The 23,761-nt window shown below is 44.4% G+C and overlaps 3 protein-coding genes across 9 annotated transcripts in view; 1 reads left to right on the top strand and 2 right to left on the bottom strand.

Moving 5' to 3' along the window:
• Window positions 1–1,214, top strand: part of LOC121579186 (serine/threonine-protein phosphatase 2A 55 kDa regulatory subunit B beta isoform) — a 107,184-nt gene extending 105,970 nt beyond the window's left edge. For all 4 annotated transcript variants that reach the window (XM_041893552.2, XM_041893553.2, XM_041893554.2 and 1 more), the window contains one exon: window positions 67–1,214. In XM_041893552.2, the coding sequence (XP_041749486.1) occupies window positions 67–346 (280 nt within the window). In that variant the 3' untranslated portion in view covers window positions 347–1,214. The remainder of the gene's footprint in view (window positions 1–66) is intronic.
• On the bottom strand, window positions 1,050–17,756 carry LOC121579185 (transcription elongation regulator 1). 3 transcript variants are annotated; one of them, XM_041893549.2, is made up of 21 exons: window positions 17,684–17,756; window positions 16,705–16,930; window positions 16,371–16,523; window positions 15,732–15,987; window positions 15,254–15,517; window positions 14,019–14,081; window positions 11,343–11,537; window positions 11,112–11,230; window positions 10,901–10,986; window positions 10,130–10,293; window positions 9,950–10,025; window positions 8,878–9,016; window positions 6,161–6,250; window positions 4,289–4,407; window positions 3,992–4,142; window positions 3,307–3,471; window positions 2,899–3,081; window positions 2,447–2,626; window positions 2,134–2,217; window positions 1,924–2,024; window positions 1,050–1,704 (listed from the first exon to the last, which is right to left on the bottom strand). In XM_041893549.2, the coding sequence occupies exons 1-21, from the start codon at window positions 17,728–17,730 to the stop codon at window positions 1,503–1,505; spliced, it is 3,063 nt and encodes a 1,020-aa protein (XP_041749483.1). In that variant the 5' UTR covers window positions 17,731–17,756; the 3' UTR covers window positions 1,050–1,502. The 3 variants fall into 3 exon arrangements, with proteins under 3 accessions (XP_041749483.1, XP_041749484.1, XP_041749485.1); XM_041893550.2 differs by having other exon boundaries at window positions 11,124–11,230; XM_041893551.2 differs by having other exon boundaries at window positions 15,254–15,502.
• Window positions 17,757–18,117: 361 nt separating this feature from the next.
• LOC121579184 (transcription factor SOX-30) lies at window positions 18,118–22,828 on the bottom strand. Of its 2 annotated transcripts, XM_041893548.2 has the most exons (6): window positions 22,563–22,828; window positions 22,031–22,322; window positions 20,055–20,294; window positions 19,717–19,896; window positions 19,023–19,446; window positions 18,118–18,875 (listed from the first exon to the last, which is right to left on the bottom strand). In XM_041893548.2, the coding sequence occupies exons 1-6, from the start codon at window positions 22,713–22,715 to the stop codon at window positions 18,503–18,505; spliced, it is 1,662 nt and encodes a 553-aa protein (XP_041749482.1). In that variant the 5' UTR covers window positions 22,716–22,828; the 3' UTR covers window positions 18,118–18,502. The 2 variants fall into 2 exon arrangements, with proteins under 2 accessions (XP_041749482.1, XP_041749481.1); XM_041893547.1 differs by having other exon boundaries at window positions 22,031–22,828.
• Window positions 22,829–23,761: the final 933 nt, after the last annotated feature.

The following is a 23,761-nucleotide window of genomic DNA, read 5'->3' as shown; positions in this document are numbered from 1 at the left end:
TAAGGTTGGATAAATGGGATTGATGTGTTGCAGCATCTTCACTTTTAACCGCCACTCTCTCCGCAGTGTGATCATGACCGGCTCGTACAACAACTTCTTCCGCATGTTCGACCGCAACACCAAGCGTGACGTGACCCTGGAGGCATCGAGGGAGAACAGCAAGCCCCGGGCCATCCTGAAGCCCAGGAAGGTGTGTGTGGGGGGTAAGAGACGTAAGGACGAGATCAGCGTGGACAGCCTGGATTTCAGCAAGAAGATCCTGCACACCGCCTGGCACCCCTCTGAGAACATCATCGCCGTGGCCGCCACCAACAACCTCTACATATTCCAAGACAAGGTCAACTAAGGTTGGATGGCTGGAGAGCAGAGCAGCACAGACCAGCAGAGCGCCCCCTGGCTGACCACGCTCACCTGGGGACTGGGAGAGGGCCGCAAGGCTGAGAATCTCTGGCCGCACTGCAACTTGTGACGAGACACTGACAGCTTTGCAGCTCTGAGACTTGCACCCATGTTGTTGTAAATCCAGGGTTGCCCTCTGTTGTATCCAGAACACTCAAAAACGATGGCTGTCATCTATTTTGTCTTTCCATTTTACAATTTTCTCCCTCTAAGTTGTTGCTGTAGTTTGTTATGCACATAAAAGCAGGAATGATACTTGTTTTTGTTCCTTAGAAGCTTTGCATTGGGGAGATGAACTCATAACCTTTGCATCCCTGAGATGACATGCCCAGACGCTAGAGATGGTGCGCTTGACACCTTTTGACCTCTTCTCCTGGCCCCCTCTTCACTTATTTATTATTTCTCTTCATGAAGGTTTTAAAACAAACATGCAGAGGAACATATGTTACTGGGTAGTATTGATTAAAACAATGTAGCAAGCTTTTTGTTCAATTTTTTTTTATATATAAAAAACAAATTCAAAATGTCAAATAAAAAAATAGGTACACCTAAATATTCATGTCTTTATTATGGGCTCAGTGATCCCAGGAATGGAGTTGAGAAAATGTATCTAAAATGTTTAACCATTAACATATCACAGGACTACATTGTAAAAAAAAAAAGTTGCCTTTATTCCAGTAAACATGTACAGAAAAAGCGACGCATCAAAATTAAACCACTGAGAAGAAACGTTAACATTCAAACTGTACTGTGAGTTGGTAGATGTCAACGACGCACTCAAAACAGTTACTAAGGCCTGCAATACCTTGAGTCACAGAAACAGCAGAATTCATCATTTACATCGTTGTCTTATATGTCATAGGTGGCTGCAGCAGATTGAAAACCACAGATGCATTACTACGCCTATCCCTTTGACCTCAGCTGAGCCGAAGGTCAGATGTCAGGGGTTACAGTAGTCAGGCCCCGTGGGCAGGAGAGGAGAGCCACAGCGCTGCACTAACGATGCTTTAATAAATACAGGGATGGATGGTTCCAGGTTTACCACAGTTTGAATGCTGCACTAGAACAGGTGCAGGGCTAGTTGATGCTCTGATTCTCTGTGGTCACTTGGTGGAGCGCCGCGTGGGCTCCGAGGCGGTGGGGGGAGGAGGGGGACCACGGCGGTCCAGGTCCTCCATGTAGAACATGAGGAGTTTTCTCCTCTCATCCGGGACACAGTCCAGCACCAGGTAACGCTTGTCGTTCTGCAGAACCTTCTCCACGTCCTTCAGGTGCTGCTCAGACTCCAGGAGCAACTTCCGCGACCTGAGAGGAGGACAAAAATGGGGGGAGGAGTCAGTAAAGCAGCAGTGCAAATGGACCAATAGCACCTCCTACTGACTCAAAATCGATCGAGCAATTGTTTAAAACTCTAGTATAAATGCCATTAAAATGAACCAACTTATGATACATGTCAATTGGAACCTTATTCCCTCAGCTACCAGTGAAAGAATGTCACAATCCAGCCCGTGTTGCTGTACTCACCTGTACGTGATGAACTTGGTCTCTTTCAGAAGTGTTCTGAAGTCAGCTTTGGCTGTGATGTACTTGTCTTTGATGTAGTCTTCAAACTCCCTCTGTTTTTTCTACAAATCAAAAGAAGACAAACCCCTCAGCGTCTTTGCCTGGTGTCAACGGGGGACATGGGTAGCTGAAACAACCAGTAGACAGTAACGTAAAAGAGAAAGGTCTTACTCTGTCACTACTGGAGAACTTGATACAGCGAGGGTCCTCTTTAATGATCTTCTTTACCTCCTTCCATGTGGTGGTCAGTGTGATCTGTGGCAAACAGTCAATCAAAGCACGTACTACCAAGTCATTCCTCACAGGATAATACGCTATATCTGAATGACATGCATACAGGATATGACTTGAGGTTTACAGTGACACCTTTATATCGGCAGCGTGTTCATACACAGATGGACTGCAGTGAGTTTACATTTAAAAGAAGCCGTGTCGGTGTACCCTGTAATGAGAGCGTAACACCAGCCCAAACGTTGTCCCTCACCATGACGGTCTCGTCCAGTAGCTGTCTGAAGTTCTCCTTCTTCTTCTTGGAGAGCGCCTCCACGTGTTCGTTGAACAGTTTCTCCTTCTCATCTCTCTCCAGCAGAGAGGCAGACTCCCAGCGGTGGTCCTTACGCAGGTTACGACGGGTGTCAGACCACGACGCGTCAGACGACCGCACCTGATCACAACACACACCAGCATTAGGATCTGGCACATGGTTCTTCGTCCACATAATAACCAGTGCACAAGTCTGGACATTAACAAGGTCAATCTAAAAATGAAGGTTCCTTTCTTGTCTCTGATCAGCCTGGTTGAGTTGATCTTTCAGTGGCCATATCAAACTGGGTTTAATCTAAACAAATGTTTGGTTCACCCAAGTTCTCAGCTGCAAATGTAGTCCTGTTGGTCCCTTATTGGGTGAACAAACTTGAGTTGATGGTGTGTGCTCACCATATCAGACATGAGGGCTCTGAAGTGCTGGATGGCTTCCTCCCGCTTGTGCTGCTCCCGTTCTCTATCGATCTCCTTGGTCTGCTCAGAGCGGGCCTTCTGCACCTCGCGCTCCCTCTCCCTCAGACTGGCCTCTATCCTGGCGGCGCGCTCCAGCTCCTTCTCCTTATCAGAGTCCATGTTCTGGCAAGAGAGAGACACAAACCATCAGACATGTTCTGGCAGCATCATATACACAAGGGTCTGCAATCACCACATGCGTCATGACACCCATCACGTCAAGTGGCTAAACAGCATCTAAGAGCGCAGCACTGAATGGGCTGGGTTAAATGCCAGAAGATGACAAGCTGGAGCCAGTGAGTGTGAGCAGTAAGGGCAGCCTCAGAGGCGCTATCCTGTTCCTCCCACCTTGGCCTGCTTGTCCACATACTGCTTGTAGAGTTCCTCTCTGGTGTTGGAGCTCTCCACAGCCTTGTAGCGGGGGTCTCCCTCCAGCTTGTCCTTCACCTTGCTCCAGCGCTGCCCTCCATCCAGGTGGTGGTCACCAAGCAGCTCAAAGAAGTCCTGCTTCACCTGGGACAGAGACCAGGTTTACAATAGGAACATACATTTACATTTTTATATTTTAGTCATTTAGCAGACGCTCTTATCCAGAGCGACTTACAGTTAGTGAATACATATTTTTATTATAAAAAAAAATTCATACTGGTCCCCCGTGGGAATCGAACCCACAAACCTGGCGTTGCAAACGCCATGCTCTATCAACTGAGCTACATCCCTGCCGGCCATTCCCTCCCCTACCCTGGACAACGCTGGGCCAATTGTGCGCCGCCCATGAGTCTCCCGGTCGCGGCCGGCTGTGACAGAGCCTGGAATCGAACCAGGATCTCTAGTGGCACAGCTAGCACTGCAATGCAGTGCCTTAGACCACTGCGCCACTCAGGAGCCTATAAACATAGACACAGTCAGATATTCCAAGTGTTTCCAGGTTTCACTAAGCACACAATCCAGGCAGCTAGCTACTTGTCCAGCATATCACTTCCTCAGGCTACTGTTTTCAGTGGGCCATGGGGGTTTCCAGTCCAGTGCTCACCTTCTCTCCTCTGTTCTTGGAGTCCTCCTTCTCTTTCTTCTTGAGAGCGGACATGAACTCGATAAAGATGGACTCCCGGTCCTTCATCTTCTCTATGGTCTTGAACCGTGGGTCCTTGGCGTGCTTGGAGGCAAACTCACTGAACGTTGTCCTGAAACAAACAACATAGCAACTCTTAGCTGCCTGAGAGATACTAATAATGTAAATGTACACCTGACTGGTACACCAAGTCAATGTATTAACTAATCACCTGACTGGTAACGTATTAACTAATGGGCGTTTGTAGTGAGGTCTGACCTGGCAGTGAGCTTGGCCTCCTCCATCATCTTCCTGAACTCGTCCTTAGACTGCATCAGCTTGTTCTTCTTCTCCTTCCGCTCCTCCTCAGCCCGGGTCTTCACATACTGGTCAAACACCTGCACAGGACCAGCAGACAGAAATAAAAAGACAGGACTGGCAGATACAGTGAGGGAAAAAGTATTTGATCCCCTACTGATTTTGTAAGTTTGCCCACTGATAAAGAAATGATCATTCTAATTTTAATGGTAGGTTTATTTGAACAGTGAGACAGAATAACAACAAAAAAATTAAGAAAAACACATTTATGTTATAAATTGATTTGCATTTTAATGAGGAAAATAAGTATTTGACCCCCTCTCAATCAGAAAGATTTCTAGCTCCCAGGTGTCTTTTATACAGGTAACGAGCTGAGATTAGGAGCACACTCTTAAAGGGAGTGCTCCGAATCTCAGCTTGTTACCTGTATAAAAGACACCTGTCCACAGAAGCAATCAGATTACAAACTCTCCACCATGGCCAAGACCAAAGAGCTCTCCAAGGATGTCAGGGACAAGATTGTAGACCTACACAAGGCTGGAATGGGCTACAAGACCATCGCCAAGCAGCTTGGTGAGAAGGTGACAACAGTTGGTGCTATTATTAGCAAATGGAAGAAACACAAAATAACTGTCAAATCTCCCTTGGCCTGAGGCTCCATGCAAGATCTCACCTCGTGGAGTTGCAATGATCATGAGAACGGTGAGGAATCAGCCCAGAACTACACGGGAGGATCTTGTCAATGATCTCAAGGCAGCTGGGACCATAGTCACCAAGAAAACAATTGGTAACACACTACGCCGTGAAGGACTGAAATCCTGCAGCGCCCGCAAGGTCCCCCTGCTCAAGAAAGCACATATACATGCCCGTCTGAAGTTTGCCAATGAACATCTGAATGATTCAGAGGAGAACTGGGTGAAAGTGTTGTGGTCAGATGAGACCAAAATCGAGCTCTTTGCCATCAACTCAACTCGCCGTGTTTGGAGGAGGAGGAATGCTGCCTATGACCCCAAGAACACCATCCCCACCGTCAAACATGGAGGTGGAAACATTATGCTAAGGGGTGTTTTTCTGCTAAGGGGACAGGACAACTTCACCGCATCAAAGGGACGATGGACGGGACCATGTACCGTCAAATCTTGGGTGAGAACCTCCTTCCCTCAGCCAGGGCATTGAAAACGGGTCGTGGATGGGTATTCCAGCATGACAATGACCCAAAACACACGGCCAAGGCAACAAAGGAGTGGCTCAAGAAGAAGCACATTAAGGTCCTGGAGTGGCCTAGCCAGTCTCCAGACCTTAATCCCATAGAAATTCTGTGGAGGGAGCTGAAGGTTCGAGTTGCCAAACGTCAGCCTCGAAACCTTAATGACTTGGAGAAGATCTTCAAAGAGGAGTGGGACAAAATCCCTCCTGAGATGTGTGCAAACCTGGTGGCCAACTACAAGAAACGTCTGACCTCTGTGATTGCCAACAAGGGTTTTGCCACCAAGTACTAAGTCATGTTTTGCAGAGGGGTCAAATACTTATTTCCCTCATTAAAATGCAAATCAATTTATAACATTTTTGACATGCGTTTTTCTGGATCTCACTGTTCAAATAAACCTACCATTAAAATGATAGACTGATAATTTCTTTGTCAGTGGGCAAACGTACAAAATCAGCAGGGGATCAAATACTTTTTCCCCTCACTGTAACCCCTAGGGAAATACATATGTTACCTGATCGCAGAGCTCTGATCTTCCCCCAAAGGGAAACATAGCTCATATCATAATAAGACTGAATATGGGAAAAAAATTTTTTTCATAAATTCATTTTGTAAGTGTACAATACCTGCTTTCTCTCTTTGGGGTTAAGTAGCAGGTATCGCGGATCAAAAACAATCTTGTGCAACTCTTTCTCCCAGGTAGAGAATGCTGAGACCTGTAGGCACGGGGTTGGAGGGTGTGAGACCAGGCCAATCAAGGTGGGCTTCAACAACATTCACATAACACTTTCAGTCATCAGTCAAATTAGTTTCCTTCCAGGGGAAATAATCCCCCGTCAACCCAATCAATCCCCCTCAAATCTAAAAGGGTTGGAATGAGTCACGTTTTACTCAAACTAGTGACACCCAAAGGAGCAATGAAATTACAGCAGAGCAAGGCAATAAAAATGTTTGAATCACGGCTGGTGGTACCCATGGAAAAGGCTCCAGAGAGCAGGCAGGCAGGCACCAATAACTCCCTTGCTAGGGTAGTTTAATACATTTTACAATCCAATTAGTTTTTATCTCTGCTTTGGATGTGTCAGAGTTGCAATATGCCTCTTTTGGGTCTGAACAGAAGCTGAACAACTGTTTATAGGATAGAAAAGTTGGTACATAGTTCATGTAATACAAACAGAAGCTGAACACATGAAAGATGATCCCAGATTAGAGGAGATGACAACATCAAGCTATTGTCTACTCTGCATGCCAGTTTGTAAATAAGGAACATTACGACCGCCATTGGCAGTGTAGGCCTGTAGATATATGGATCCCATGAATGTATTGGACAAACCAAAGAACACTGATAAACTCCAGTACAGCATGAGCATACGGCACGAGTCATTTTCAAAAAAAGATATATAAAAGTCACCATTATGTACAATAAATAGATTAACACACATATATATATCACACACACTACCGTTCAAAAGTTTGGGGTCACTTAGAAATGTCCTTGTTTTCCATGAAAACATACATGAAATGAGTAGTCATTGACAAGGTTAGAAATAATGATTTTTAATTGAAATAATAATTGTGTCCTTCAAACGTTGCTTTCGTCAAAGAATCCTCCATTTGCAGCAATTACAGCCTTGCAAGACCTTTGGCATTCTAGTTGTCAATTTGTTGAGGTAATCTGAAGAGATTTCACCCCATGCTTCTTGAAGCACCTCCCACAAATTGGATTGGCTTGATGGGAACTTCTTACGTACCATACGGTCAATAGGGTTGAGATCCGGTGACTGCTGGCCACTCCATTATAGACAGAATACCAGCTGACTGCTTCTTCCCTAAATAGTTCTTGCATAGTTTGGAGCTGTGCTTTGGGTCATTGTCCTGTTGTAGGAGGAAATTGGCTCCAATCAAGCGCTGTCTACAGGGTATGGCATAGCGTTGCAAAATGGAGTTATAGCCTTCCTTCTTCAAGATCCCCTTTACCCTGTACAAATCTCCCACTTTACCACCACCAAAGCACCCCCAGACCATCACATTGCCTCCACCATGCTTGACAGATGGCATCAAGCACTCCTCCAGCATCTTTTCATTTGGTCTGCGTCTCACAAATGTTCTTCTTTGTGATCCGAACACCTCAAACTTCGATTAGTCTGTCCATAACCCTTTTTCCAATCTTCCTCTGTCCAGTGTCTGTGTTCTTTTGCCCATCTTCATCTTTTATTGGCCAGTCTGAGATATGGCTTTTTCTTTGCAACTCTGCCTAGAAGGTCAGCATCCCGGAGTCGCCTCTTCACTGTTGACGTTGAGACTGGTGTTTTATGGGTACTATTTAATGAAGCTACGAGTTGAGGACCTGTGAGGCGTCTGTTTCTCAAACTAGACACTAAATGTATTTGTCCTCTTGCTCAGTTGTGCACCGGGGCCTCCCACTCCTCTTTCTATTCTGGTTAGAGCCAGTTTGCGCTGTTCTGTGCAGGGAGTAGTACACAGCATTGTACGAGATCTTCAGTTTCTTGGCAATTTCTCACATGGAATAGCCTTCATTTCTCAGAACAAGAATAGACCGACGAGTTACAGAAGAAAGTTCTTTGTTTCTGGCCATTTTGATTCTGTAATCGAACCCACAATTGCTGATGCTCCAGATATTCAACTAGTCTCAAGAAGGCCAGTTTTATTGCTTCTTTAAAATCAGCACAACAGTTTTCAGCTGTACTAACATAATTGCAAAAGGGTTTTCTAATGATCAATTAGCCTTTTAAAATGATAAACCTGGATTCGCAAACACAACGTGCCATTGGAACACAGGACTGATGGTTGCTGATAATGGGCCTCTGTACGCCTATGTAGATATTTCATTAGAAATCAGCTGTTTCCAGCTACCATAGCCATTTACAACATTAACAATGTCTACACTGTATTTCGGATCAATTTGATGTTATTTTAATGGACCAAAATAAATGCTTTTCTTTCGAAAAACAAAGACATTTCTAAGTGACCCCCAACTTTTGAACGGTAGTGTATATTAAATAATTTCTTCCCTACGTAGAATAGTGAAATGTTAAATTCTTAGTCTATCATTACAATTCAATACTATTGTAGATGTGTACATAACATGTTTAACTAACTTTTATGAATTTACTTTTTGAAGTATTACCAAAGCAAAACATAAGCAGAAATGTACTTGTCAATAAACTGGGCATAAGATAGAGGAAGAGGAACAGGAATAAAACAGTGCACCAAAGACAAGGATAATTAACTGAAGAGTGTACCTTGGTGGGCTTCCATTCAGATTAATGTGTCTAACATTACAGAGCTGGTTACAGTATTGCGTTGGATTGAAGTGTTTTACCCCTCTCTTCAGCAGCATGTCCCTGAACTGTGTCATGCGGTTCTCCAGGGGCACAATGGCCCGCTCTCGGGCAGCCTTCAGCTCCGCCTCCATGGCTGCCTCTTTCTCAGAGTCCGCCTCTTTCATCACTTCCTCCTTCCTGCAAGCAGAGGGAAGACGTCAAGGCCCAGGGGAGAGTTAGTGATAGAGGGGGGGGGGGTTTAGGGGGCTGGACTGGGGTGAAACTTAACTTCTTCAATTGGGGAAATGAAACAGTATGTTGTTCTGTGTTATCTCTACCTAGGTGGTCTGCTATACTTGACTGATCAATTATCGGCCATCTACCAAATGAGTGGACTCCAAATGATACACGTTAGGTCTTGCATAGGTCCTACGGGTTATAAAGATCGGGAGGGGGAGGATTTGTCAAATACCTGACCACTGATATTCACTGTCTTGGATTTTGTATTCCCTTTTCCACTATCACATACAGCTATGGCGGGACGGGGCAGGGAGGTTCATGTCTTCATTTGCTCATTGCGGTTCCTAATGCAGTAGTTCTAGAAGAAGAAGGTCAAGCAAGGTGGTTACCTTGGAGGCCCATGTTGGCATCACCATGTGTTCTACAGGCCTTTTCCCTGAACAATAGTCTCTTGTGCAACAGGACCAGTGTTTAGGGTAGCGGGGAGAGGCAGGCTTGGAGGGCACCGATGGGAAACAGTGACTGATTGGGTAACCTGGACAGTGACCATTGATTGACCACTTTAACAGAACCAGTGAAGACATCATAGGCTTTACTTAGTCAGTACAAGCTGGGTTAAAGACTACTTCCCACAGAAAGAGTCAGTCCCTCCACCCCCACAGGAAAATATCCAAATCAAGCAATTTAGTGTTTTCACGACCAAAAACCCTAACTTAACCTTAAACTAACAATTTAGATATTTTTAGCCAGAGTACATCATGGGTTTATTTGAATTTGTACAAGCTGTTTTATCTGTTCAGACGAGGAAGAATGACTGAGTGCCTCGACATGCTGTTAATGGCCCCTACTAAAGTGTGCTGGGCCCTTGGATGGAGAGGACTGGGGACTTACTTCCTCTTCTTGGCCTTCACAGGCTCATCTTCCAGAGCTTCCTCTGCTGCTGCCTCAAGCTCCTCTTTGCTGATTCCTGAGGGAGAGAGAAGTGATGAGACAGCATTGTAAAATGACAAATGAGGCCATCGTCATGAACACCTACAGAGGCAGAATGAGTGTGCCCGTGTGTGTTCGTACCCAGCTTCCTGGTGGCGTCCTCCAGGCCTCTCTTGTGAGGTGGTTCCTGGATGTTCTTGTCAACGTCGGCCCGTCCCACCAGCTCCTCTGGCCGGTCCCACATAGAGAGACGCGTGGTGGGGTTGTAGTAGAACACACGCTCGTCACCGGTCCACACAATACACCTACACACACGTTCAATAGGGCACAAGGGCGTGTGAGTGATGCAAGTTCAGCCTCCATACAACAGCACATAGCTCTGTTACCATCAGTGGCACCTACCAGCGAGTACCAGGGATGTGGTTAGTGGCCACCGGCTTGGCTTTCTGTTGTATACCAGGGAGTGCCAGGGATGGGGTTTGTGGCCACTGGCTTGGCTTTCTGTTACATGCCAGGGATGGGGTTAGTGGCCACTGGCTTGGCTTTCTGTTGTATACCAGGGAGTGCCAGGGATGGGGTTAGTGGCCACTGGCTTGGCTTTCTGTTGTATACCAGGGATGGGGTTTGTGGCCACTGGCTTGGCTTTCTGTTACATGCCAGGGATGGGGTTAGTGGCCACTGGCTTGGCTTTCTGTTGCATGCCAGGGATGGGGTTAGTGGCCACTGGCTTGGCTTTATGTTACATACCAGGGAGTGCCAGGGATGGGGTTTGTGGCCACTGGCTTGGCTTTATGTTACATACCAGGGAGTGCCAGGGATGGGGTTTGTGGCCACTGGCTTGGCTTTATGTTACATACCAGGGAGTGCCAGGGATGGGGTTTGTGGCCACTGGCTTGGCTTTATGTTACATACCAGGGAGTGCCAGGGATGGGGTTTGTGGCCACTGGCTTGGCTTTCTGTGCTGCTTTCTCCTCTTCAGTCATCTCCTCCTCCTTAACCTGCTCAATGAAAGGAATACAACTATTATTAAAGGTGGATGACAATAATACACCTTATCAAATTCTAAAATGCAGGACAGAATGATGCCACCTTTCTGACTAGTAGGGTCGATCTCTCCTCTCACCTCCCCCCTCACCTCCTTTAGCTCCTTAGGGGGCTCTATTTTGGGCTCGTCATCCTCCATCTCCATGGCCTCCTCCTCCAGGGCCTGCTGTCTCTCCTTAGCCTTCTCTGCCTCTTTCTCTATAGGAGGGGAAACTCACACACATTAGATATGCAACATCTAAAATCTCACTAACCAGTCGAGCATGAATGCTAGCTGGTTGGAGAGATCCAAAGCTTTAAGTAGACCAACCTTTCTCCCGTAGTTCCTGGGGTTTGTCCCAGGTGGACTCCAGTGTGCGGTTGTTGTAGTAGTAGGTTTTCCCGTCAGCTGTTTTGTACTCAGACCACTCTGGGAGCTGGAGGCCTGCCAAGGCGGGCGCCGCCAGGGCCAACTGGGGGTGGTGCATCATGGGAAGAAGAGGAGGGCCCATGCCAGGCAGCATACCTGTGGAAGGTCAAATACACACAGAATACTTCTTAAGACACATTCCTCTCTGATAAACCCTCTTCTAACCCCATTCTACTGTACATCTAACCAAAACCAACCGTAGAGCACAGGAGGGTTAGGGCATCTACTTCCACATTTGGGTAAAACGGTTCAAATGGAAAAAATATGCTGTGTTATTGACACTTTTGCTAGTGCTCATATCGCTCATTCTTGAAATGTCCTGAGGATGTACAGTACCAGTCAAAAGTTTGGACACCTACTCATTCAAGGGTTTTTCTTTATTTTTACTATTTTCTACATTGTAGAATAATAGTGAAGACATCAAAACTATGAAATAACACATATAGAATCATGTAGTAACCAAAAAAAGTGTTAAACAAATCAAAATATATTTTATATTTGAGATTCTTCAAAGTAGCCACCCTTTGCCTTGATGACAGCTTTGCACACTCTTGGCATTCTCTCAACCAGCTTTATGAGGTAGTCACCTGGAATGCATTTCAATTAACAGGTTTACCTTCTTAAAAGTTAATTTGTGGAATTGATTTCCTCCTTAATGCATTTGAGCCAATCAGTTGTGTTGTGACAAGGTACGGGTGGTATACAGAAGATAGTCCTATTTGGTGAAAGACCAAGTCCATATTATGGCAAGAACAGCTCAAATAAGCAAACAGAAACAACAGTCCATCATTACTTTAAGACATGAAGGTCAGTCAATACGTAAAATGTTAAAAACTCTGAAAGTTTCTTCAAGTGCAGTCGCAAAAACCATCAAGCGCTATGATGAAACTGGCTCTCATGAGGACCGCCACAGGAAAAGAAGACCCAGAGTTACCTCTGCTGCAGAGGATAATTTAATTAGAGTTAACTGCACCTCAGATTGCAGCCCAAATAAATGCTTCACAGAGTTCAAGTAACAGACATCTCAATATCAACTGTTCAGAGGAGACTGTGTGAATCAGGCATTCATGGTCGAATTGCTGCAAAGAAACCACTACTAAAAGGATACCAATAAGAAGAGACTTGCTTGGGCCAAGAAACACAAGCAATGGACATTAGACCGGTGGAAATCTGTCCTTTGGTCTGATGAGTGCAAATTTTAGATTTTTGGTTCCAACCGCCGTGTCTTTGTGAGACGCAGAGTAGGTGAACAGATGATCTCCGCATGTGTGGTTCCCACCATGAAGCATGGAGGTGGTGGTGTGATGGTGCTTTGCTGGTGACACCGTCTGTGATTTATTTAGAATTCAAGGCACATTTAACCAGCATGGCTACCACAGCATTCTGCAGCAATAGGCCATCCCATCTGCTTTGCGCTTAGTGGGACTATCATTTGTTTTTCAACAGTACAATGACCCAAAACACACCTCCAGGCTGTGTAAGGGCTATTTGACCAAGAAGGAGAGTGATGGAGTGCTGCATCACATGACCTGGCCTCCACAATCACCTGACCTCAACCCAATTGAGATGGTTTGGGATGAGTTGGACCGCAGAGTGAAGGAAAAGCAGCCAACAAGTGCTCAGCATATGTGGGAACTCCTTCAAGACTGTTGGAAAAGCATTCCAGGTGACTACCTCATGAAGCTGGTTAAGATAATGCCAAGAGTGTGCACAGCTGTCATCAAGGCAAAGGGTGGTTACTTTGAAGAATCTCAAATATATATCTTTATTTGTTTAACACTTTTTTGGTTACTACATGATTCCATATGTGTTATTTCATAATTTTGATGTCTTCACTATTATTCTACAATGTAGAAAATAGTAAAAAAATAAAGAAAAACCCTTGAATGAGTAGGTGTGTCCAAACTTTTGACTGGTACTGTATAAAGTTTAGAGCCCATAAGAATTCACCTGAAATATAAAGGTCTTAGGTCGAACACTTAGACCTAATTTTCGAATTGTAAATAAAGGGCCTTCCCTAGCCATGAGTACACAGGTAACATCTAAACTGAGCCACTGAGATGTTAACAAAAACCCACAAAGGCATGCCACAAGAAGAAAATGATTATCAAATGACAATACAACATTAATAAAATGTGAATTTCCTGTACTAAATGGAAAGTAACCTAACCTAAAATAGGTGTGTTGCCTGTCAAAACAAAAACGTATACACCTTTGTCACTAAATTATCACACAACAAATCGAAACCTGCAAAAAGTAACCTAGCTAAAACCAACATTATAACGGAGACAGTACTGACGCAAGTCCACAGTGCAGTTATGTCCAAACAGCTGTTGGCTGTTCATCACAATACAAGGGCCGAAATGTCTCCTTCCTAAATCTCCTCTTAAAAAAGCATTTAAACAAGACAGGAAGTCCTAAAATGTCTAACTCACTAATGTTGAAAAAATAAAACAGCAATACTCCACATTGTTTGGTGGTGCCAAAGGGGCCAAAAAAAATAAGAAGCATAATTTTCACAACATCTCTAACATGCCATCTAACAGAATACTGACTGGAGACGTTTGAAAGAATTACCGTTATTGTTGGGGGAGACTGTCTTTAAATAGGGACCGCCTACTATCTGCATCATTGCTACACCTGCAAGAACGGACAAGCAAGCATTGTGTTGGACACAGGAGGAGAGAGGTGCCAGCTGCCGGGGCAGGTCAGACACAGATTTCAACAATACATTTCAAAACTAGGCCCACAACCACTATTATCCCTTTGATAACATGTAGTATTATCTTCCTGGCAACAACAAGATGGATCAATAAAGTGCTGATTAGGTTATGTAGATGTGCAGAGTATTGAACTAAAAATGTTTTGTTAAAAAAAACATTCAAAGCTGCAATATGCAACTTATTGGACGACCCAACCAAATGCACATAGAAATGTGAGTTATAGATCAAAATTCTAATTGAAAGCAAGTCTAAGAAGCAGTAGATCTTCTCTATATGTGCTATTTCTATGCTTCCAGTTCTTAAGTTTGGTTTTTGCATCTTTTACTTCTGGTTTTGTAAACCAGTTTCAAACAGCTGAAAATACAATATTTTTGGTTATTGAAAATACATTTCACAGCGTTTTAGATGGTACAATGATTCTCTGAACTATACATTGCTTGTTTTGTCACAAACTGAAATTAGGAAAACTATTAGAATTTTAGCAACCAGGAAATGGCGGAGGGATTTCTGCATATTGCACCTTTAAATTAATTTAAAAAATGCATAGTGAGTCAACAAAAACGCCCTCTTTCTTTATAGGACAGCGTCTCAAAGGCATTTAAATTTGCTCCTGCATTTGTTTTCTCGACCCCTAGCTGACCCTTTTCTGAACTTGAGCAATGCTGCCATCTACAGGACTGAAAATGACTTGTTTCTCCAATAACTGCAGTGCAAGAATAAACAAACATTCTAAGAGTTGAACATGGAGTTGTGGAATAAGTTTCAAGAATCAAAAAACAAAAAAAACTAGTTTGCTTATTTATCTCTCCAACCATGACCGAGACCATTCTACCTCTACAATTATTTGTTTAATCTATTACTTTTAATAGATAAAATGTATGCATTCACTTCTGTAAGTCGCTCTGGATAAGAGCGTCTGCTAAATGACTAACATGTAAAATGTACAGGGGATAACAATAAGAGACCTAATGTTAAGATGACAAACAAATGAAGAGATGGCTAATGACAGTATGGAAAGGGGTGGAGAGTCAGTCATGTTAAAACAAGGTAGAGAGGTTTGGGATGAGGAGAGAGCAGATCATGTCTTACCGGGCAGTGGGATGTGCATGCCTGGTAGAGGCACTCTGAAGGGGTGCATGACCCCTGGCGGGAAGCCTGGGATTGTGGCCGTGGTGTGAGGTTGGGACATGGTGTGGTGGGACAGGCCAGTCGGGAGACTTTGGGGCAGCAGGGACATGGTCTGGACTGGTGTCACTGAGGATGGAACTGTGGTTACACTGACCAAAGCCATCGGCGTCACTCCCACACTGGAGGGGACGGAGACCACAGGCTGCAGATCTGTAGCAGCAGAAGCTGGGCAAATACCAGCAGAGTGTTACAACACACAGTCTGGACATACAGTAAAACTAACCATAGACAAGCAGAAAACTACTCATTTCCAACTTTGTGATTTTCACTAAATCAGTCTTATTTTGTCATACCATGAGGATTTCTAACCATATAAAAGTCAGACCTGTCCAGAGAACTAAAGAAGATCCAGATGTCCCTTTCCCAGTGCTGTACTCACTAGTGATGGTCTGGGACACAGAAGAGGTGGTGTTGGTGTCTGGGCTGGTAGTCATGGTGCGGGACTGGGAAGGAGCCTGTGTAGACACTGGGGAGGGTGTGGCTGCTGCAGTGCAGGCTGCAGTGCTGCTATTGGAAGAGGCTCCTGTTCCAGTCAGGGTCCCCATCATAGGGTTGAGCTCTGACTGCTGGATCACCTTCACCCCTTCAGGTTTGCTCCAGGCTGACTCTCGAGTCCTGGCGTTGTAGTAGTACGCCTAGGGGAAGGGGGGACATAATTTATGAGGGAAATATTCATTCAGATAGGTTATTAAAGGAAAGATTCACACATTTTGAATGTTATATTGTTTTTCTGCATCACTAAGTGATGATCTATCAATTCCCGGGGTCATTTCATGTTTTCATGTGTATCGGCGCTATTGGCCATTCAAGCAGGCAGAAATACAGCCGGGATGCAAAACTCGTCATACCAGCTGTACTTCTGCCTGCTTGAATGGCAATAGCTCCAATACACATGAAAACATGAAATGACCCCGGGAATCAATAGAATGTCGCTCAGAGATGCACAAAAACAATATAACATTCAAAATGGGTGAATCCTTCCTTTAAGTAAGAGTAAATGTAAGAGGCTATTCTCTACCTTTCCCTCGGGTGTCTTGTTCTCCACCCAGATCTCCTCAGTAGGGGGAAGAGTATGAGCTCCAGCTGCAGGAACTGGGGGCATTCCAGGAGGAAATAGCATCCCTGGTGGTGGAGGCATGCTGCCCATCGGTGGGGGCATAAAAGGAGGTCTCTGAAATACAAAAAAATGCATTTAAATATCAAGCATTTAATACTTGCTCTGCAGTCTAAGATTTTCAGGCTCTCAATGCATTCAGACCTCTGACTGACAAAATGTGTAGCAGTCACATACTATAGAAAAGATGGATGGATCGATTGCCAGAAATGATTCCTTGCAACTCTGACAGGTGTACCTGTAGGTGAGGGGGTCCGAGTGGTGGGGGCATGCCTCCTGGTGGGGGTATGGGTGGCATGCTGGGGTCAAACGGTGGACGCCCGAACAGTGGCCCCCGTGGCGGAGGCCCTCTCATCATACCGAAGGGGGGAGGTGGGGGTCTGAGAAGTGGGGGTGGACCACGCATCACTGGGGTTGGAGGAGGAGCAGGGCCGCGGAAACGCAGCGTCTGCTGCTGTGCCATTCTAGAAACAAAACAAATGGACCTGGCTCATGAACCAAATCAAAATCATAACTATCTAACTACACAACATCTGGTATATCGTCACAATCTATCAACATCTTGTAGCTATATCTACTAGCTAGCTATCTTCCCCGTTCTCAGCTTATTGTTTGCAACAACACAGGCTAACGTCGTTAGTGACCCCCACAAAATCATGATTCATGTTATCAGACTAACTAGCTAACTTACGTTACAGTCTAACTAGCTATACATTGCTTGTTGGGATCAAACGGTGCAGTCAAGTTACGATTGTAAGTTAACTAGCAAAATGACTGACTAGCTAGCTAACTAACTACATAAACTGGTAATACGCACATTAACACAGTAACGGTTGCTAGCGAATGTGTACACTAGTTAGTTAGCTAGCTAGCTAATGCAACGTTTGTTACTCTAACTAGCTAGGTTGCTAACGTTAGTTAATGTTGTGCCATTTAAATCGACGCGCAGCTAGCTAAATAGCATCATAGTTTAGAAAAAATACACGAGTCAGGAGGGAGTCTAGCTACGAGACTAGCTAATGATGCTAGCTGCTAGCGTGGCCACATTGAACAGTCAGAGCACAGCTCAGCGCCGAATGCACTACTAGTCGGGAGCGCATGTAACAGATCCGACATTGGGAGGTCACGTTCACATTCATGTCAAACTAGCTAACAACCGTAGAAAACAGTAATTCTCAAAAATATGATTCACTTGGCTATATTCGCTACCACCTCACCTGTTGTCGTTAAACCCAATACTTTCACCGTCTCCGTGGTCCGCCATTACAGAAAATTGAAACGACTCTTCCTGGAAACGCCTCCGCACACAAACTTTTACGCGACATTGGCCAAATGCCCTATCAATCATAGTACGCGTCCGTCATTTAGAAAATCTGATTGGATGACAAAATAGTCGCCATCGTCTGGCCAGAGGGCTCTGCGTCCAGCCAACTGTGATGTCTTTGTTCAGTTAGGACTTTCCTAACTATTGATGGGTAACAATTTCATAACAGATGGCCAGACAGGCAACTGTACCACAACCTCATTTACATTTATTAAGAAAAATACATAATTGCATAGTTACATGCAAGTTATTAACAATATTGGATTTACAGTAGTTGCTATACTTGTGTAAAAATGATAACTTATGGATCAATGACCACTCTACATGTATTATTGGTGCATTGGCATTTTTATTGGATTTCTATATGAAGAGCACAGTACTCTGAATAGGCCAGTAGTACCTGTCTATGCCTGGACTCTCAGTCTGCATAAAACCAGCAAAGCACCCCTTTCTCCTTACAAACCAGGTATTTGAAGAAAAAAAGGCATAAATAAATAGACTTCCTTTCAAACACTTTAAAATACTGCAAAATGTCATTTTGTACAGAGCAGAGGTCGATCTCATAAAACAGTATTTATCTTTAAAAAATAAATTACTTCAGAATAACAGTAACTATTAATTTATTTGTAGATACTTTTTGGGACTTTATATACACTGACAACAAATATACTCTATCAGGGATTTTACTAAAGGATGTCACTTTGGTTTGATGCTAGAGAATTCTCATCACGCGCACCTCTTCCCCGTCCTCCTCATTGGTGACTTGGACCTCTTGGACACTGGCAGGGTTCTCTGGCGCAGAGTTGGTGAAGACATTCTCCAGGGCACGCACATCCAGTGGTGGGACCGAACCCAGGAGCTCAGAGGTAGTGGGGGCCTGCCCTTGACCTTGACATCTCTGCCCGCCCTCCCCTCTCTGCCGAAACGGGTAGTCTCTGTTGAGAAGGGAGAACGTGGACTCATGCTGATCGTAGTTGTCATCATAGGGGTAGCCCGGAGTAGACATAGGAGTAGCCATGGGGTTTGAGAACTCCTGGGGTTGGAGAACTGGGTAGGAGTATGGGCCATGTGGGTAAGGGTATGATCTGAAAAAAAGCCAATCCCAGGATGATGACGTTTCAAATGACCATAGTTCAATTTTCACCACTAACCTGCACAATTATAAAAGATCAAACAGCATACCTACATAGTACAAAATTGGTATTCAACATGAAACAGCATGCATTGCTTACCCTGTTGGATAAAACTGGGGTCCAGGCATGAAGAAGGGCGGAGCAAAGGGGAAGCAAGGGGTGGGGAAGAGGCCCACCGGGTGTTGCATGGGAGATGGAGGATACATGTGTGGGTAAGCCAGGTTAGAGAGTGGTATTTGGAGACCTCTGGAGCTGGATGGCATGATTGTAGAGGGAATCTCACTGGCAGAATTGTAGTACGCCTGTTGACTGCTGATTTTCCTGGGTTTGGGAGCTTCTTCAAGGTTGCTGCCACAGTGTCTGGCTTCACGCTTGCGTTCTGCAGGCTTAGCACCAGAGGTAGTGGCTGTTGGGTGGGGATGTGGGCAGGCAGTAGTCTGGAAGAATATGGAGACTGGGCTGGTACTCTGAGAGGCATTTGGAGCTGCCACTGTAGCACCCTGGACACCATGGTCATTAGAGCCTTAGGAAGACAAAACCAAAACAAATACTGTATTAAGCTTTATACTACCATGTCTTATTCCAGCTTACTGTTATAGCAGCTACTGCCTTCCATCTCTATTAAAACATTAACTGTAGTTTTAGATTTCCCATGTTGATAGAAGTATGTTTTTGTAGTATGTGTCTGTTGTATGGAGAGACTAACATCTGTATGTTCTTAGCTTCTTATACTTGTGCACTAAATGAAAGTGTGTCTGGTGAGGGATTGCCAGATAGTGAGCTATTGCTTTACCTGTGGCCCGTGTGTTTGCAACAGAGGAGCTGGTGGTAGTGGTGGCCATGGCCATGGTCATGGGACAAGACTCAGCCCCAGGAACACTTGTCCCTGCAGAGCTGCAGGATGGTTGAGGGGCGAAGGACATCACAGAAGGGTAGCCCTTTATTTTTCCAGGTCTGGGCTGATAGATCCAACCTGTGATGATTATGGGTAAAGATTGTGAACAAACACTTGAAAAGTAAGTAAAGATCATAAAGTGTCAGTTATATGAATTTTGAAATATGATAAATATATGAAACAATAATTATAAGTTTAAATGGTGTGAGTGAGTAGGCAACCTGCACTATGCTTACCAGGGAACTCATGTCTGTGCTTGTCTTTGAGTTGACGTGCTTCCTCATAGTAGGGCCTCTTCTCTTCCTCAGTGAGCTTGCTCCACTCTGCTCCTAGCTGCACACTGACGTCTGCGTTGTTGGCTGTTGGGTTGGCCTTGGACAGGGCAGGTCTGTGGATTCTCGCCCAGACCATGAACGCATTCATAGGCCTTTTGATATAGCCATTTCTGTCTACACTCCGTGTTACTTCCAGATTTTCTAGAAGGAAAATGTTCACATACAGTGAGGGAAAAAAGTATTTGATCCCCTGCTGATTTTGTACGTTTGCCCACTGACAAAGACATGATCAGTCTATATAATTTTAATGGTAGGTTTATTTGAACAGTGAGAGACAGAATAACAACAACAAAATCCAGAAAAACGCATGTCAAAAATGTTATAAATTGATTTGCATTTTAATGAGGGAAATAAGTATTTGACCCCTCTGCAAAACATGACTTAGTACTTGGTGGCAAAACCCTTGTTGGCAATCACAGAGGTCAGCCGTTTCTTGTAGTTGGCCACCAGGTTTGCACACATCTCAGGAGGGATTTTGTCCCACTCCTCTTTGCAGATCTTCTCCAAGTTATTAAGGTTTCGAGGCTGACGTTTGGCAACTTCAACCTTCAGCTCCCTCCACAGATTTTCTATGGGATTAAGGTCTGGAGACTGGCTAGGCCACTCCAGGACCTTAATGTGCTTCTTCTTGAGCCACTCCTTTGTTGCCTTGGTCGTGTGTTTTGGGTCATTGTCATGCTGGAATACCCATCCATGACTTATTTTCAATGCCCTGGCTGAGGGAAGGAGGTTCTCACCCAAGATTTGACGGTACATGGCCCCGTCCATCGTCCCTTTGATGCGGTGAAGTTGTCCTGTCCCCTTAGCAGAAAAACACCCCCAAAGCATAATGTTTCCACCTCCATGTTTGACGGTGGGGATGGTGTTCTTGGGGTCATAGGCATCATTCCTCCTCCTCCAAACACGGCGAGTTGAGTTGATGGCAAAGAGCTCGATTTTGGTCTCATCTGACCACAACACTTTCACCCAGTTCTCCTCTGAATCATTCAGATGTTCATTGGCAAATTTCAGACGGGCCTGTATATGTGCTTTCTTGAGCAGGGGGACCTTGCGGGCGCTGCAGGATTTCAGTCCTTCACGGCGTAGTGTGTTACCAATTGTTTTCTTGGTGACTATGGTCCCCGCTGCATTGAGATCATTGACAAGATCCTCCCGTGTAGTTCTGGGCTGATTCCTCACCGTTCTCATGATCATTGCAACTCCACGAGGTGGGATCTTGCATGGAGCCCCAGGCCGAGGGAGATTGACAGTTATTTTGTGTTTCTTCCATTTTGCGAATAATCGCACCAACTGTTGTCACCTTCTCACCAAGCTGCTTGGCGATGGTCTTGTAGCCCATTCCAGTCTTGTGTAGGTCTACAATCTTGTCCCTGACATCCTTGGAGAGCTCTTTGGTCTTGGCCATGGTGGAGAGTTTGGAATCTGATTGATTGATTGCTTCTGTGGACATCTGTCTTTTATACAGGTAACAAGCTGAGATTAGGAGCACTCCCTTTAAGAGTGTGCTCCTAATCTCAGCTCGTTACCTGTATAAAAGACACCTGAGAGCCAGAAATCTTTCTGATTGAGAGGGGGTCAAATACTTATTTCCCTCATTAATATGCAATTCTATTTATAACATTTTTGACATGCTTTTTTCTGGATTTTTTTGTTGTTTTTCTGTCTCTCACTGTTCAAATAAACCTACCATTAAAATTATAGACTGATCATTTCTTTGTCAGTGGGCAAACGTACAAAATCAGCAGGGGATCAAATACTTTTTTCCCTCACTGTAGATTATTGGATTGTGCATGAACTCAATATGTGACAATGATGTGCTGAAAAGTATTTAAAAACTTCAATTCGTATGTACAATTTAGGTAAGCTTGTATTGATACCTGCTTCTGATGGTGGCATGGTGAGATTCGTCCCTCTAGTGTTCACCTTCTTTACTGGAAGTGGCTGAACATTCACATGAACAGGTGGTGGGTATGGAACTTTGCTGAGCGTTATGGCTTTACCATCCAATACTGTCAAGGTTTTTTCGTGGACAACATGGATCGGTTTGGAGAAGTCTATAGTGGGAGCCGCAGGTGGACATCCTTGACGATGCGTTGTTGGTTCTTGGACAACTTTTACCTTGACATTGGCCTGACCTGGAGCAGGTGTGATGATCTCCTCCTTGATGACCTGCACTTGAGAGTTCATGGGATGATCAGATGTGGCTTTACTCTGTTTATTGACTGATGATGGTGCTCTCTCCTTTTCAAATGTAACTGGTCGACCTTGAATGGCTTCCTTGAGGTGTGTTGAACTTGTGGCCATTAGATACCCATCACCACCACATTTATCAGCTTTGAAAATAACTTTAGGCCTAACCTGAACAGCTTCACTATTTCCAGAACTTCCACTACCTTTAGGCCTACCCACCGGTCTCTTCTGTTCTCCATCACCTCGATGCTTCTCTGTTGAAGATGCAGGGCCCTCGCTTTCGTTGGTATTTTTCTTACTGTCATCTTTGTTTTTACTTTGTTCACTTGTCTTGAATGTCATTTGAGCTCTTCGCTTGGGATGCCTATCCATTGTTGCAACTCAACTTGAGAGAAAACCTTTTGTGACAGACAACAAGCAAAAAAACTACCTATTGATTGTCGGTTGTTACGATAAACAAACTGTCATGGAATGTTTGGGAACGATTTAAATTGTTGCGCGAGCAGAATGGTACAAACCACAACAATCGGGTGGGACTGCCAATCAAATGTTAAATAAATAATTAATTAACATTTGATTGGCAACGAAAGGAACGCAACTAGTTTACTTGTCACAATGATTTATACACCGTAAAAATACAAAAAAACGTGTCGACAAAAAAAACAGTTTTGTCACAGCAAAACAAGGCAATGGTTAGTTTCCCATTATCACAACATTTTTCATGAATCTCTCGTCATAAATCCTGTAAACGCTGTCATAAATATATGACAATGACAGTATGACATATGACCACAGAATGTGTGCAGTACCAGCCACTGTACTACAATTAACCACTAGATGGCGACATTAGACTAAAGATGCAGTTAGCAAAATGGAAATTGCCGTGAGCACGCCATCTTTTATCACTTTTATCTGCTTGTCAAATACATATGGTCAACATGAATTATTAAGCTCCTGAATTGTAAATAACATTCAGATGCCATTGTTTATTTTTCTTTATACATTTGTGATTGTGATTACATTTTAATGTGCACATTATCCCCAAACATACTATAGCTAATTTTTGTCTATCTCAGTGATGGGCAACTTTGATGGGGTGTAGAGAATATTTAGCCATTTTATAACTAATTTCATGTAATTCTACTAATTTACCATGGGGCGGAGAGGAAAATTAGCTTTTACAGCTAATTTCCTGCAATTAAATTTTTTGTATTTTACCCCCTTTTTCTCCCCAATTACGATCTTGTCTCATCGCTGCAACTCCCCAAAGGGCTCGGGAGGCGAAGGTCGAGTCATGCGTCCTCCGAAACATGACCCGCCAAACCGCGACTCTTAACACCCGCCCGCTTATCCCGGAAGCCAGCCACACCAAATGTCGGAGGAAACACGAGCGAGCCAAGTAAAGCCCCCCCCCATGC

The sequence above is a fragment of the Coregonus clupeaformis genome, chromosome 13 (genome assembly GCF_020615455.1).
Source record: "Coregonus clupeaformis isolate EN_2021a chromosome 13, ASM2061545v1, whole genome shotgun sequence".
NCBI classification, from domain to species: Eukaryota; Metazoa; Chordata; class Actinopteri; order Salmoniformes; family Salmonidae; genus Coregonus; species Coregonus clupeaformis.
Note: the sequence above shows the minus strand (reverse complement) of the source record. Positions and strands in the feature narration are given on the sequence as shown.

Excerpts from the sequence above, each read along its gene's own strand:
- LOC121579185 (XM_041893549.2), bottom strand. The coding sequence starts at position 17,730 with ATGGCGGACCACGGAGACGGTGAAAGTATTGGGTTTAACGACAACAG. Across the intron at positions 16,524-16,704 it reads TCGGACCCCCTCACCTACAG|AGACCTCCTTTTATGCCCCC; the intron begins GTACACCTGTCA and ends TTTGTATTTCAG. Across the intron at positions 15,988-16,370 it reads ACAAGACACCCGAGGGAAAG|GCGTACTACTACAACGCCAG; the intron begins GTAGAGAATAGC and ends CCCTTCCCCTAG.
- LOC121579184 (XM_041893547.1), bottom strand. The coding sequence starts at position 22,715 with ATGGATAGGCATCCCAAGCGAAGAGCTCAAATGACATTCAAGACAAGT. Across the intron at positions 20,295-22,030 it reads CATGCCACCATCAGAAGCAG|AAAATCTGGAAGTAACACGG; the intron begins GTATCAATACAA and ends TTTTCCTTCTAG. Across the intron at positions 18,876-19,022 it reads CCCCAGTTTTATCCAACAGG|ATCATACCCTTACCCACATG; the intron begins GTAAGCAATGCA and ends GCTTTTTTTCAG.